General features: G+C 37.3%; 2 protein-coding genes across 5 annotated transcripts in view; one reads left to right on the forward strand and one right to left on the reverse strand.

The window, feature by feature from the left end:
- Window positions 1–33: 33 nt before the first annotated feature.
- Window positions 34–4,945, reverse strand: LOC127630631 (UDP-glucuronosyltransferase 2A1-like). Its single transcript, XM_052108257.1, has 2 exons — window positions 4,758–4,945; window positions 34–3,174 (listed from the first exon to the last, which is right to left on the reverse strand). Exon 2 carries the CDS (start codon window positions 3,169–3,171, stop codon window positions 1,552–1,554), a length of 1,620 nt encoding a protein of 539 aa, XP_051964217.1. The 5' UTR covers window positions 3,172–3,174; window positions 4,758–4,945; the 3' UTR covers window positions 34–1,551.
- A 2,747-nt stretch (window positions 4,946–7,692) lies between these two features.
- Window positions 7,693–12,990, forward strand: part of LOC127630797 (plasma membrane calcium-transporting ATPase 3-like) — a 43,871-nt gene continuing 38,573 nt past the window's right edge. For all 4 annotated transcript variants that reach the window (XM_052108584.1, XM_052108585.1, XM_052108586.1 and 1 more), the window contains exons 1-2: window positions 7,693–8,133; window positions 10,144–10,701. In XM_052108584.1, coding sequence (XP_051964544.1) covers window positions 10,494–10,701 — 208 coding nt within the window. In that variant the 5' untranslated portion in view covers window positions 7,693–8,133; window positions 10,144–10,493. The remainder of the gene's footprint in view (window positions 8,134–10,143; window positions 10,702–12,990) is intronic.

The raw sequence follows: 12,990 nt of genomic DNA on the forward strand, positions 1-12,990 counted from the left end.
TTACAGCTTTATTCCAAAATGGATTAAAAACATTATTTTCCTCAAAATTCTGCAAACAATACCCCCATAATGACAATGTGAAAGAAGTATGTTTGAAATATTTATTACAAATAAATAAAAAATCACATGTACATAAGTAATCACAGCCTTTGGCATGACGCTCAAAATTGAGCTTGGGTGCATCCTGTTTTCACTGATAATCCTTGAGATGTTTCTACAACTTGATTGGAGTCCACCTGTGATAAATTCAGTTAATTGAACATGATTTGGAACATAGACTGTAAAAAAAGTTGGACAACGTACCTTCGCTCTTTTCCCTATTTGGCGCTGACATCTTGGGAATTGAGTCTGCGCAGTTGCGATTTCGGGACCAGACCTGCGCAGTAGTGAGCAGGAAGTAAAGCTGCGAAATCAAGGACCCGCCCTCACTCTCGCTGAATCAATCGCAAGGACACGCCCCTGCACTTTTGACTTTTGACTTATGACGGTGTGAAATAATTAATTATAGAAATTTAGATATTAAATGTAAAGCTCCAATCTCCTCAGTCCTCCAAAGATCCCGAAAAAAAGTCAGTTGGTGCTTCAGTGACTACTTCGCTCAGAGAACCTGTCAATCACAGCTGTCAATCATGATGTCACAGCACCGTTTTTATAGCATCAAATAACTAACTAAAAACAAACTTATTTTGAAAACAAACACTTGAAATTACATCAACGTGATAGAAACTACAGTAAATGACAGAAACTATCTTTGGAAAAAAGATATATGAAGTGTAATTTAATTGTTTAGTTGTCTCACGTCCAGTTGAATAACATGGGGAGGCGGAGTTTATGACCTATACTAGGACCAGTCACCGCGGGACGATCGAGACATTTTGGCTTCACTTTTGAGGGCTTGTGCGGCACACTTGATTTGGAAAAGCACACACCTGTCTATATAAGGTCCCACAGCTAACAGTGCATGTCAGAGCACAAACCAAGCTATGAAGTCCAAGGAATTGTTTGTAGACCTCCGAGACAGGATTATATCAAGGCACAGATCTGGGGAAGGGTACAGAAAAATTTCTGCAGCATTGCAGGTCCCAATGAGCACAGTGGCCTCCATCATCCGTAAATGGAAGAAGTTTGCTTCAACAAAGTATTGAGCAAAGGCTGCAAATGCTCATGTGCAGGGTTTTTTTTTTTAATTTAATTTAATTTTTTATAGTAAATGTGCAAAGATTTGCAAACTAAATTCTTTCATGTTGTCATTATGGGGTATTGTTTGTAGAATTGAGGGAAATAATGAATTTAATAAATTTTGCAAAAAGGCTGTAACATAACAAAATGTGGAAAAAGGGAAGCGCTGTGAAGACTTTCCGGATGAACTGTACTTGCAGATTTATGATTGGGTACTTGCCTAGTCAATCCATTCTAATCCTGATTTCACAGCATCATAGTGGAAAAATAAACATTAATCCAGATTTTTTTTTTATGTAACTGTACAGATATGCGATGAGAACAGTTCAGCCCGATAGTGGAAACGAGCCTATTGTCTTCAAATACATGTCTTCACTCTTTTTTGGCCTTTCTTTTTCTTACAAAAACCTTCAGCAGAGCCTTGCTCATTAAGACTAAGAGCAGACCGACTACCATAAACAAACTAACTAACAACATTAATACATCCAAACTGTGGTATGAATACCAAGGAAGCTTGTACGACTCTGTGCACAAGTGTGCTGCACCCTTATGCCTCATTACAAACTCGAGCCAGAAGATGGCACTGTCCATTGGTTTGAGGGGTGTATCACGATGAAGACGTGACATTCTGCGCATGTTCTTCTGGTATTGTTGATTTTCATCCAAGATGTCCCTCAAGGCTTGTGTTAGTGTATCTGCATCCAGGGCTGTGACATCAAACACTTGAGCTACTCCTCTGGCTTGTAGACGCATCATGTTGTCAAACTGGTCAAAGATGAGTGGGAGTCCAAGCATTGGCACACCGTGATAAATGGCCTCATAGATCCCATTGGTTCCTCCATGTGTCACAAAAGCTTTTGTTTTTGGATGGCCTAGGAGGTCATTCTGAGGCAACCAGTCCACCATCAGTGTATTGTTCCCCAAAGTAGATGGTTTTTCCCCTACGTGCCTCCAAATCACCTTTTGTGGCAAGCGAGCGAATGCAGAAGCAACAGTCTCTGATATGTCAGGAACCAGACTTCCAAGCAGAGTACCCAGAGACATGATCACCACCCCATACTCTCCAGCACTCTCTACAAATGTTGCCAGTTCAGCAGGAAGAGGCTTGGAGGGTTTACACTGGAAGCCTCCAATGTAGACCACATTTGGCATTGTAGGACGAGGGAACTCGAAAACAAAGTCGACTCGCATGAGCCATAGATCAGCACCTTGGATTAGGGAGTAGATATTGGAGTTTGGGTCTATGTATTCGTTGATGACTCCTTGATAGAGGGGCCTTGTAATCATGTGGTCTATATATTGGCCAATTCCAAAATGCAAGACATTTTTCAGCTTATTCACAAAGGTCATTTTGTCTGTTATCCTGGATCCAATAGTTGGGATGTAAGAAAGAGGTGAGGGTGCAATTGCAAAGTGTCCTTCTCCGTTGGTGATCCACCGGACATTGAAAACCATTGGTAGACCCAAGTACGCTCCCATTACAACTCCTCCTGCAAAACCGGGATCAGTCAGCATCAAATCATACTTGGAGTTTTTGAGCTTTTTAATCAGATTTTTATCCTCCAAGATGGTCCTCACCATCTCAGCCGAGGTCTTATGAGTCTCTTCTAAAAGAGTAAGAATCTCTTTCTGCAGGGCCATGAAAGAAAAAATGGATCCTTCCCCTCTTTGAATGTCAATGTTTCTCTTAAGAAAGGATGCCATGTACTCTGGATCCTCCAGGCTGCTGATGTGCGAGACACTTACTGTGATGGATGTATAGTGTGTGGTGTTCTCTGGGATGTACCAACTGTTGGCAGAACGGAACACTGTCAGTTGGTGACCTCGCTGATGAAGCTCTTGGAGCAGAATGTCCATGTTAAGCCAGTGGCTTCCATCCACAGGGTACACTAGGATATTTCCAGCCAGGGAAAGTGATGGAAGACACCACAGAATGGCAAAAAGGACATAGATTTGGAGATGGAGATGGCTGCAGAGCAGCAGCAGCAGCATTGTCTGAAAATATACATTTGATCGGTCAATCTTTTAATTGGGAAACCCATTGTAGAGCAACTTTCCAGTTTAGTGAACAATTCAGAACCCACTGGACGATGCAGACCACCAATGACCCCAAAGCAATTCCATTGGCTTAAAGGCCTTTTAATGGGTACACTGTTCAGTATCTTATTAGAAATCATACAAAATTATTTTATGATTTATGCCTGTACTGCTATGTAAATGCAAAAATGTATGTCTTCACACATAACTGAAGCAGAATGTGTAATTAAACCTTTCTAGTTCTTAGTAGTTTTCAATTAGGTTAGATATTGCAAGATAACTGCTCCGCAGACTACCTTAGCATTCCGCTAGCTAACCAGCCGACTAGCCTATTAGCTTACCATATTCCACAATTATATGATAGGCTTTTGATCAGGCATTATGAATGCCTCCCCCAGGCATGGAAGGATTGGGAAGAGAAATCGGCCCAAAAGTTGTTGAGCGGTTTGTGTGTCCACTTTTCATGACAATGGAATAACAACGTTTTTTTAACTTAAACATTTATATTTTTGATTTAACACGTTAGCATTTGTAATTCCTATGTAATGTTGTTAAAGGGATCCACTTTTCTCTAACTATGTACTAAAATGGATGTTACAACAAATCAAGAGTTCTGGCAACTTTGCTGTGTGTGACATGTCTGTTGAAATAATGTAATTAATTATAAATAATTACTTATCTTATTTTGCATTCAAAGGAAGAAAGTCGCAATGGTACGGAGTAACATGACAGTGAGTAAAAGAACTATCCCCTTAAGAATATCGTTTTGTACCACATATGATCAAGACAACTGATAACAGTAAGTGTTTCCAGTCTTTGTATATTAATTATCTCAAGATTATTTTTTCCAATATCTTTCCATCTCTCATGCTGTATGTTGGTTGGCTGCCCTTTCACGAAAGTTCAAACATTTCTCTGTAACAGAATCTCAGTGGAACACATGTAGAGGGTTAAGAGTTCATTGTTTGCACGTGAAATATGGGCGGTCCTGAAACTATAAGGTACTAGAGTACATATAGATCATATAACTTTCCATGTATGCTGAATAGGAGCCATATGTAAATTCTATGTAATAAAATTAGTTTCATATTATGCACCTCTCAATCTATTTAATCATTAATGTCTGTGAACTGGCTGAATAAGTTAATATGATTGAATAGTTATGCTTTTAATGTGTTTTAGTGATTTACTTCCATACATTGCCATATCAAATAAACTTTGATGATAAAAATATTAAATATATATATATATAGGCGTAATATAAAAGGAGGCAACTAGAAATGTATACAATGTTAAAAATGTATTTGTGAATATTTTAATTAAAGTTGAATCAGTAAATAATATACCATAAATAAGTATAAATATACGTCTATGTTATTTATACAGTGTACTGTAGAATTACTGATTGATTGTCCATTGTTCAGAATGCCAAAGTGCAATAGTGTCTATTACCTATTAATGACCATGCATTACTGCAATGGCCTCTGCAAAAGTAAAATGTTTTAAAGAATGCACATGGCAAGTAGAATAAGACACTTTACCTGGTCCTTTGTAATGTCCTGAAGACAAGTTTTGCAATGTGGATGATTCAGTGGTGCAGTTTATAATCCTTAAATTGCAGACAGATGTGTGGTTGAGGATTGCCAAGAGTGAGCAAGGTACTATAATGTGTTCATGTATTTTAGTCTTGCTTTATAAGTGTTCACCGGCATAGATATTTGAGCGTCAACAGTATGAGGTTGAACTTTGACCCAGAACTGTACTTCCTTTGTGTGTTTATATAGCCTTGCATGAAAGGGGACTTGATCTGAAGCATGCGTATGGTAAAAGAATAAGAGAAAGAGAGGTGGGCCCTCAAACAGATTAAAGTATGTCAGGGGATTACACGCAGAACATTCCAACCCTGTTTATAACCTTTCACTACTTTTCTAATCTAACTCATTAAAACAAAATTTTGAGAAGCAGCATGGTGCAATAAAATAAAAGCATGGTTTCATTCCATTGTTTCACTCCTAACCAAAAAAATCCTGTCCTGTCAAAAAGGATTTCTAATAAAGATCTATAATAATTGAACCTATAAAAATATATCAAACTAATATTATTTTAGAATCATATAAGAAACTACTGGATACAATTCTATTTGTCAGTTTATATTTCACAGTTTATGTACATCCAGAATGATGTAATTTCATTGTTATTTGTTGCCCCTAAGATTGTTTCCAAAATATGAAAGAAAGCCAATTAACATTCTTTTATGATTTTTGAAAAGATAACTTTGCCAAAAAAAATCTCTTTGGGCGTAGTGGCACGTCGACAAGGCAATAATGCCCTTTTCTACTCTGTAGCATGAGATCAGAATCAGAATCCGCTTTATTGCCGCTTTAAGTATTCTTACACATACAAGGAATTTGTCTTGGTGACAGGAGCTTCCAGTACAACAATACAAACAATACAAAAACAGCAGCAAGACATAGGTAATTAAAAACAAAAAAAAGAATAATAAAATAAATAATTATACATATACATATACACTCACTTTCATACATACCCACATACACACACGTAGTGCAAATCTATTACAAATCTGATGGGACTTAGTAACTAATAACTAATACATACTATATACAAAGGCTAAAATCCTAAGAAATATCTGTTAGATAACAGCTAATCTTCCTGTAAATAGCCTAATTTAATCACTGTGATCAAGATTTAGGCTACTATTAAATGAGACCTCTAGTACAACTACGTGAGATATGACTGCTGCTGACAGAGTATATAGTACCATTCTACACCACTAGGAGGGTAAATGTTCACAGTACAAGAAAGCAGAAGATGAGTGTAACAGTGCAGATGCTCTGTCCACAAAAGTATGCAAAATTGTATGTTCAGAGGGTCATTGTTATCTATGCTATAAAATGTTGAAGGTCATATAAAAAAACAGAAGGACTCAGCGTTTTTGCTTCTCTTCTGCGCCATCTTTCTTCGTCCTTTGTTTTATGTTTTATTAATGGAGCTACTGGCAGCAGACTGCACGAGTTCACGCTTTATAATCAATGCTCAGTCGAGAGACAGAGGTTAATAAATTATTATTCACAAGCTATTAACAAGCGATATACATGCTTGTTCTACTATTTGTTCTATATATAATCTATACACACACACACAGACACACACACACACACACACACACACACACACACACACACACACACACACACACACACACACACACACACAGATGTTGTGTTTCCATGTTTTATGGGGACTTTCCATAGACATAATGGTTTTTATACTGTACAAACTTTATATTCTATCCCCTAAACCTAACCCTACCCCTAAACCTAACCCTCACAGAAAACTTTCTGCATTTTTACATTTAGTATGATTTATAAGTTGTTTTCCTCATGGGGACCGACAAAATGTCTCCACGAGGTCAAAAATTTCGGGTTTTACTATCCTTATAGGGACCTTTGGTCCCCACAAAGTGATAAATACACGCTCTCTCTCACACACACACACACACACACACACACACACACACACACACACACACACACACACACACACACACACACACACGTTATGTGTCCATGTTTTTTGGGGACTTTCCATAGACATAATGATTTTTATACTGTACAAACTACATATGATATCCCCTAAACCTACCCACACAGAAAACTTTATGCATTTTTACATTTTCAAAAAACATGTTGTTTTCCTCATGGGGACCGGCAAAATGTCCCCACAAGGTCAAAAATGTCGGGTTTTACTATCCTTATGGGGACATTTGGTACCCACAAAGTGATAAATACATGCTCACACACACACACACACACACACACACACACACACACACACACACACATATATATATATATATATATATATATATATATATATATATATATATATAATTTTTTTTTTTTTACAATTTCTCTTCACATGCTTTTTATTAGAGGCACTGGTGACTATCTTTGTTATTGAGAACATCAACAGCATAATTACAATTCACTGTTTATAGTTATATTTATTTTTCGTTATGTTTTAAAAACAACAATAATATGAAATCATTTAATATATTTTATTTTAAAATCATGTTATTGCCTGAACAGAGGAATTACGAAGCCTACTAAGGCCTAAATTATGGATATTAATAAGGTCGTGCTACGTTGCTTCGTATCTCTCCAATAGCGAATGCCTCGCTCATGAATATTCAGTATATCATACTAATATATCACGACAACCTGCTAATTGCCAAGGTACCGCTTATTAATATTGATTAATCACGCTGACATTGCGTTTTTACCTTCCAATGGCGAATGTTTGGCTTATGAATATTATTAACAAAGCCTTCTTCATAGTAGAAATCATAAATTCGGCCTGTTTTCAGTATTCATCCGCACTTCCCCCCCGCCCATCTCCCGTCCTCCAGCGCGCGGATGCTGCAGCCATCGCCGCGAGATGCGCGTCAAACGGGCATCATCAGCATGTAGACCCCTCATCTCTCCTTCACCCATCAGGGGCTTCTTGTACCCACTCTACCAATCAGCACCAAAAATTAAAGCAACGATGTGACCTCAACGCCTCTCTTTTACGTTCCCGATAGCACAACACGCCGTTTTTAAGCGATTAATTAATGCGGACATGGGACAATCTCATCTGCATCATTCAGGTTTTCTTCCGAATAAGATGAAGTCCTCAACAGCGTCTGCTGGGTTCTGTTCCCTGCATTTTATTTCTCTATTCTGCACTGTTGCGCATCATCTGCATTTGCAATAGCGTCAAATGATGTGACTTTCATTTGTTTTTTTTTTCATTTCCATGATGGGTATGATTTTGGGATAGTACACCATTGGATATCTTTCTGTTTATCCTTCCTTTTTTCGACTCAAATGTCCTTGGAGCATGGCCTGCGTGGTAAGTAAATATATTTGTTCATTTATATGTTAAATGGCTTTGAGGAAGACTAACTCGTGCCTTGTGGTGTCAGTAAAATATGTTTTTGTTTGTTTGTTTGGTGCCATACAATGTCCTTAATGTATAATTAAAGTGCATTATTATTATTATTATCTCTATTATATGTATGTATTACATGGAAATCGTCATCATAATTTAGAATATGTCAGCATCTTAAAGAGATTAAATAATAACGCAACATTTATGATGATATGATTCATCTACCAGATATATTTAGCAATTGTCTGGGAATTCATATTCAACAATTGTTTTGTTGCAGAGTGATACAAAAAATAAGACAGTAGAATTCAGGATACAATTATATAAATTAATAAAATCAAACGCAAGTCTGCAGTATTGTGCAGCTATAAACGTATCTGCAAGAACTGTGTATTTTTGGAAATCATTTGGAATTCAATATGTCCCGATAAGGGCAAATGTATAGGAAACGTTTTTTCACTCGGTAGTTTTAGACAGATTTAAAAGCAGGTGCTGGATGGATGTAACCTTGCTGCCCGGTTAATTTGTGCATCCCTCTCTTTAATCCGAATGCCTGTAATGTACATTTTCTACTATTTTACCTTACCAATCTCTATACAATGCCGTGCTTAAACCGAAAATGCATAACAAAAGTGATACAGATGCTGTCATAAACTGTGTGCCCAGCTGTACGTTGGACCAAGGTGAACAGCTGATTCCTGAAGGTTACAAGGAAAGGGCATCATCGTTTATAAAGCGCATGTTTGTTGCGCGCGCACAGAGGACTCTTCCTGCCTTTCCACAATGAAAAATGAAAAGGAACGCACACAGATTATGGGTTTAAATGTTTATTAACGTAAAGTTGGTGTCACAGGCAGCAGTGAAATGGAGGCGGATTGTCATGTCATCCAAAATCGCGAGGCCTGATGGCTGATAGAGTTGCCTTCATAAATGTGTTCTGCAGTGGGATTGGGCAAGTGTTGATGAGCGCATGCGCAGGCCGCTAGCTAGCACACGGGTAGGGGAGAGTGGCACGCGTACAGCCCTTTTGCGGTATTAAAGGAGATTATTTCAAAAGGCGTTGAGTTAAGAAGTGACTCTCTGTGTTTTGCCACGGAAATTATGTAAACACAAGCCACTGCAGTGGGTTTGCACGTTGAACTCTTGGCTATTTATTTCTCACAAACTACAGACAGCTGAGTGGGCAAGAGATGACACCTTTAATGTTTTGAGGCAACCCAGACACAACCTAAGGACTTGAATTTTGTAAGATTGCGTATGGTACAAGTAAAACTAACTGAACACGCACTTTATGGTAATCTAAAAGTAGGTATGCATAGTTAAAGTTTAAGTAGGGGAGACTGGGGCTAGTTGGGGAAGTTGCCACTAGGCTTTAATAGTAACTTAAGTTTTGCCAAAGTCTATTTATTTTTCAGCAATGATTTGGTATCTTACAAACATCTAGTTCTTAAAATAAAATTCCAATTATATTTATCATCATATTATTTGGAACAAGTGGGGGAAATTGCTATCTGTTTTGTATGTTGGAATTTTACACATTTCATTAACTTCCTGGTAGCAGAATAATGGTTTGATATTATTTATGTTTCTTTTCTTTGTTTTTTGTTTCGTGAATTGTTTAGTTATTTTGTGATTTTTGTTGTTGTTGCCCTTAATACATTTTAAATACAGATATGTGGTTTAAAAAGCTTTTGTTTTTGCTATAATGTCTCATATTTAAGCAAAGGTATTCTTCTCAAACCAGCATCTGTGTATATTTATATTTCAAAATCAACACATGTTTATTTAATTCGTTTTAGATGTAACGTTACAATATTATGAGAGATTTATTATGTTCTTAATGTGTTGTGCGTAATGTGTTTGTCTTAGTTGTCACAAAATAAATGTGATGTACTGTGTCTATTTTGGTCTTAAACATTTAAGCAAGTTCAGAGATTATTTGTTAACATTTCTCTTGTTTTTGTTCTTCAGGTTCTTGACCGATGCTTTTCCTGTGTCGCTAGTTCCCTTTTAATGTTTATTAATCACTAGTTCTTGCTTCATTTAGTTTACATAGAGATGGATTGGCACAATGGCTACAACTTTATTTGTTGACTTTTTCTTTATGGGGGAATATTTAAGGCAAGCCCTAATCGCCACACCTTAGAATAAGAAACATCGAACAATCTGACAATTCACATCTCAATATGGAGAAATATGCACAGAGCATCTTAAAAAGAGTCGAGGAACATAAATAGGACAAAAGAAGAGAGCTTTTTCTCAATCACTCATCTCATAGCATCTGCTGAAAAGCTGCCATTCTTCTAGAACCAACTCATATAATGGGGGATTTGGGCAATAGCACCGTAGAGTTTCAACCTAAGAAGCCAGGGATGGATGGAGGAGGCCATGAGGGGGATTTCGGGGTGTCGTTGGATGACTTGTGCTCGCTTATGGAGCTCAGAGGACCAGAGGCACTTCAGAAGATCCAGGAGAGGTACTCAGATACTGAAGGCCTTTGTCACAGACTCAAGACTTCACCTGCAGATGGTGAGTTGGCATGTGATCACATCAGCTAAATTCATATTGGCTAGTTCGGACAGCACTACCATACTATTCTTACTACTGTATTTTTATTTATAGTATATATACTGTGCACAACATGTGAATTATCTGTATGTATAGCATATCTGAAAGACTTACCGCATTTGCCAAAATGTGTAATATACAACAAGGCACACTGCACAGAATACTGTATGCAACAGTGTAATGTATATAACCTTAACTTGAATTTACAGTGAGATTAATAAACTGGAACTAATTATAGCCACAATTATTAACATCTCTTTTTTGACTCATTATTTGATTGGACTGCCAAAAGGTAAGACATTTGTACACAAAATATTATTAAAAAAGCAAAATAACCTTTTTATTTCCAAGGTGATACTGGACACTGATATCATATTCAATGTGATGAGGTCATGTGTATGTCAATGTAGTATACTTATTTAAATGTTTATAGTGGAATAATGCTTACTGTTTCACTTACTATTTTTAAAGAATAGTAGGCAGTATGTTGAGCATAGTATTCAGTAAATAGTAAACTAGAATTTAGAACGTAGCCTTAATCACACATGGTAATCAGAAGGTCGTTGGTTCGATCCCCACAGCCACCACCATTGTGTCTTTGAGCAAGGCACTTAACTCCAGTTTGCTCCGGGGGGGTTGTGCCTGTAAGAAGGGCTCTGTAAGTCACTTTGGATAAAAGCGTCTGCCAAATGCATAAAAATCTAAAAAAATCCAAACATGTAACAAGAAATTTGATGTGCTTTTATGCCCAATTGCAATCAGCTTTCTCTAAAAAGTAATAAAAGTGTCTAAATTCAAACACTTTGAGCTATTAAATTACAAGATACATGTTGTGTAACACAAGATGAACACAGAGCTTTACTCTCTGCTTGTTTGCAATTAAAAATATATATATATATTATTGACGTTTCATGATCTGAATCTGTTAACTAAATTAAATCACAATTTTAGTCTGGTAAGATTTGTGTTAAGCTATTAAAGGAATGTAAGAATGTTTTATTGCACTGGCTACTGGAAGTTGATCCTACTTTGCGCTCTGATAATCTCATTGATTCGCATCTTGTTCTGACCACTTGCTTTCAGACCAAGTCATGCGGTCTGTCTGCATCACTATTTGGCAGCCGCATTGTTACTTTTTAAATTTACTGTAAAGCTCTCTCTTCCTTTAATGCTGCTCTTTGAAAAAAATGTTCTTTTCAGAAACCATGACAGCAAGACAAAAAGAGAACCTTAGGGGCATTGATGGAAAGATGAAAGGGTAAAGAAGGAACGAGATGCACTGAAAAATTCTTTCAATTCCAGGACTCTGCAGAAAGTGGATCGCCTTGGCTCATCATAATCATCTAACTTGATTAACTTTTATAAAACTCGGAATTCTGGTCCCCTAATCCAATTGGACAAGTATTATTTCAAGAGTGCAATATTTAGGATGACAGCGCTGGGATGCTTTAATTTGTTTATCACTCTGCTTAGCTGTGTACATGACATTTGACATCTGGAACTATTTTTATTAGCGGTGCAAAAATATAACAAAAACTGTGCGTGTGTAATGTGTCTAAAATGTGTCTCGATATTAACTTCTTGTTTGCTGTTGTGCTGAATATCAGGGCTTCATTATAACACCGCTCTTTTTTGTGTAATATTGCTTAAGACTGTAATGTTCCAGGAACAGAGACTGAACAAATGAATTAACCAGGCCAATAGGAATAAGTTGAGAAAATAATTTCTACAAACCACTGGAGTAACTCAATTAGGCTTTACAGTGAGGGGTGGGTAAGTGAAAGAGGCTCTGATGGAAGATGAGAAGTTGCCAAGGGCAGCAGGGGATGATTGGCAGAGTGAGGATGTAGAGAGCGTGACAGTCTGTCTGGGTCTTGCTGCCAAAACTCACACCCTGAGGTGCATCCGAAACACATTGACATAACCATCTGTGCCCTGTGTTCTCCTTTTCAGTCCTCTCTCCTTCCTTCCTCTTACCCTAAAAGGTCAGGGATTGGCTGCTTGTGCTAACGGAACAGTTTGATGACTAATAAGCAAACCCAGATGGAATTTGTGTTCACAGAACTCTGCAGAAACTCTTCAGATTTTTTCGCAGAATCACAAAATCTGTCATTCACTAAAGTTATACACATTCCTCATCCCTTGCATGTTTGTTTTTTTGGCATAATTTGATTATGCTTTCAGCTACCATTAAGAGCGGGTTAACACTTTTTGGCTCCATTTAACACATTTTACTATGTTTAAATCCAT

This window comes from Xyrauchen texanus, chromosome 37, assembly GCF_025860055.1.
Source record: "Xyrauchen texanus isolate HMW12.3.18 chromosome 37, RBS_HiC_50CHRs, whole genome shotgun sequence".
Taxonomy (NCBI): Eukaryota; Metazoa; Chordata; class Actinopteri; order Cypriniformes; family Catostomidae; genus Xyrauchen; species Xyrauchen texanus.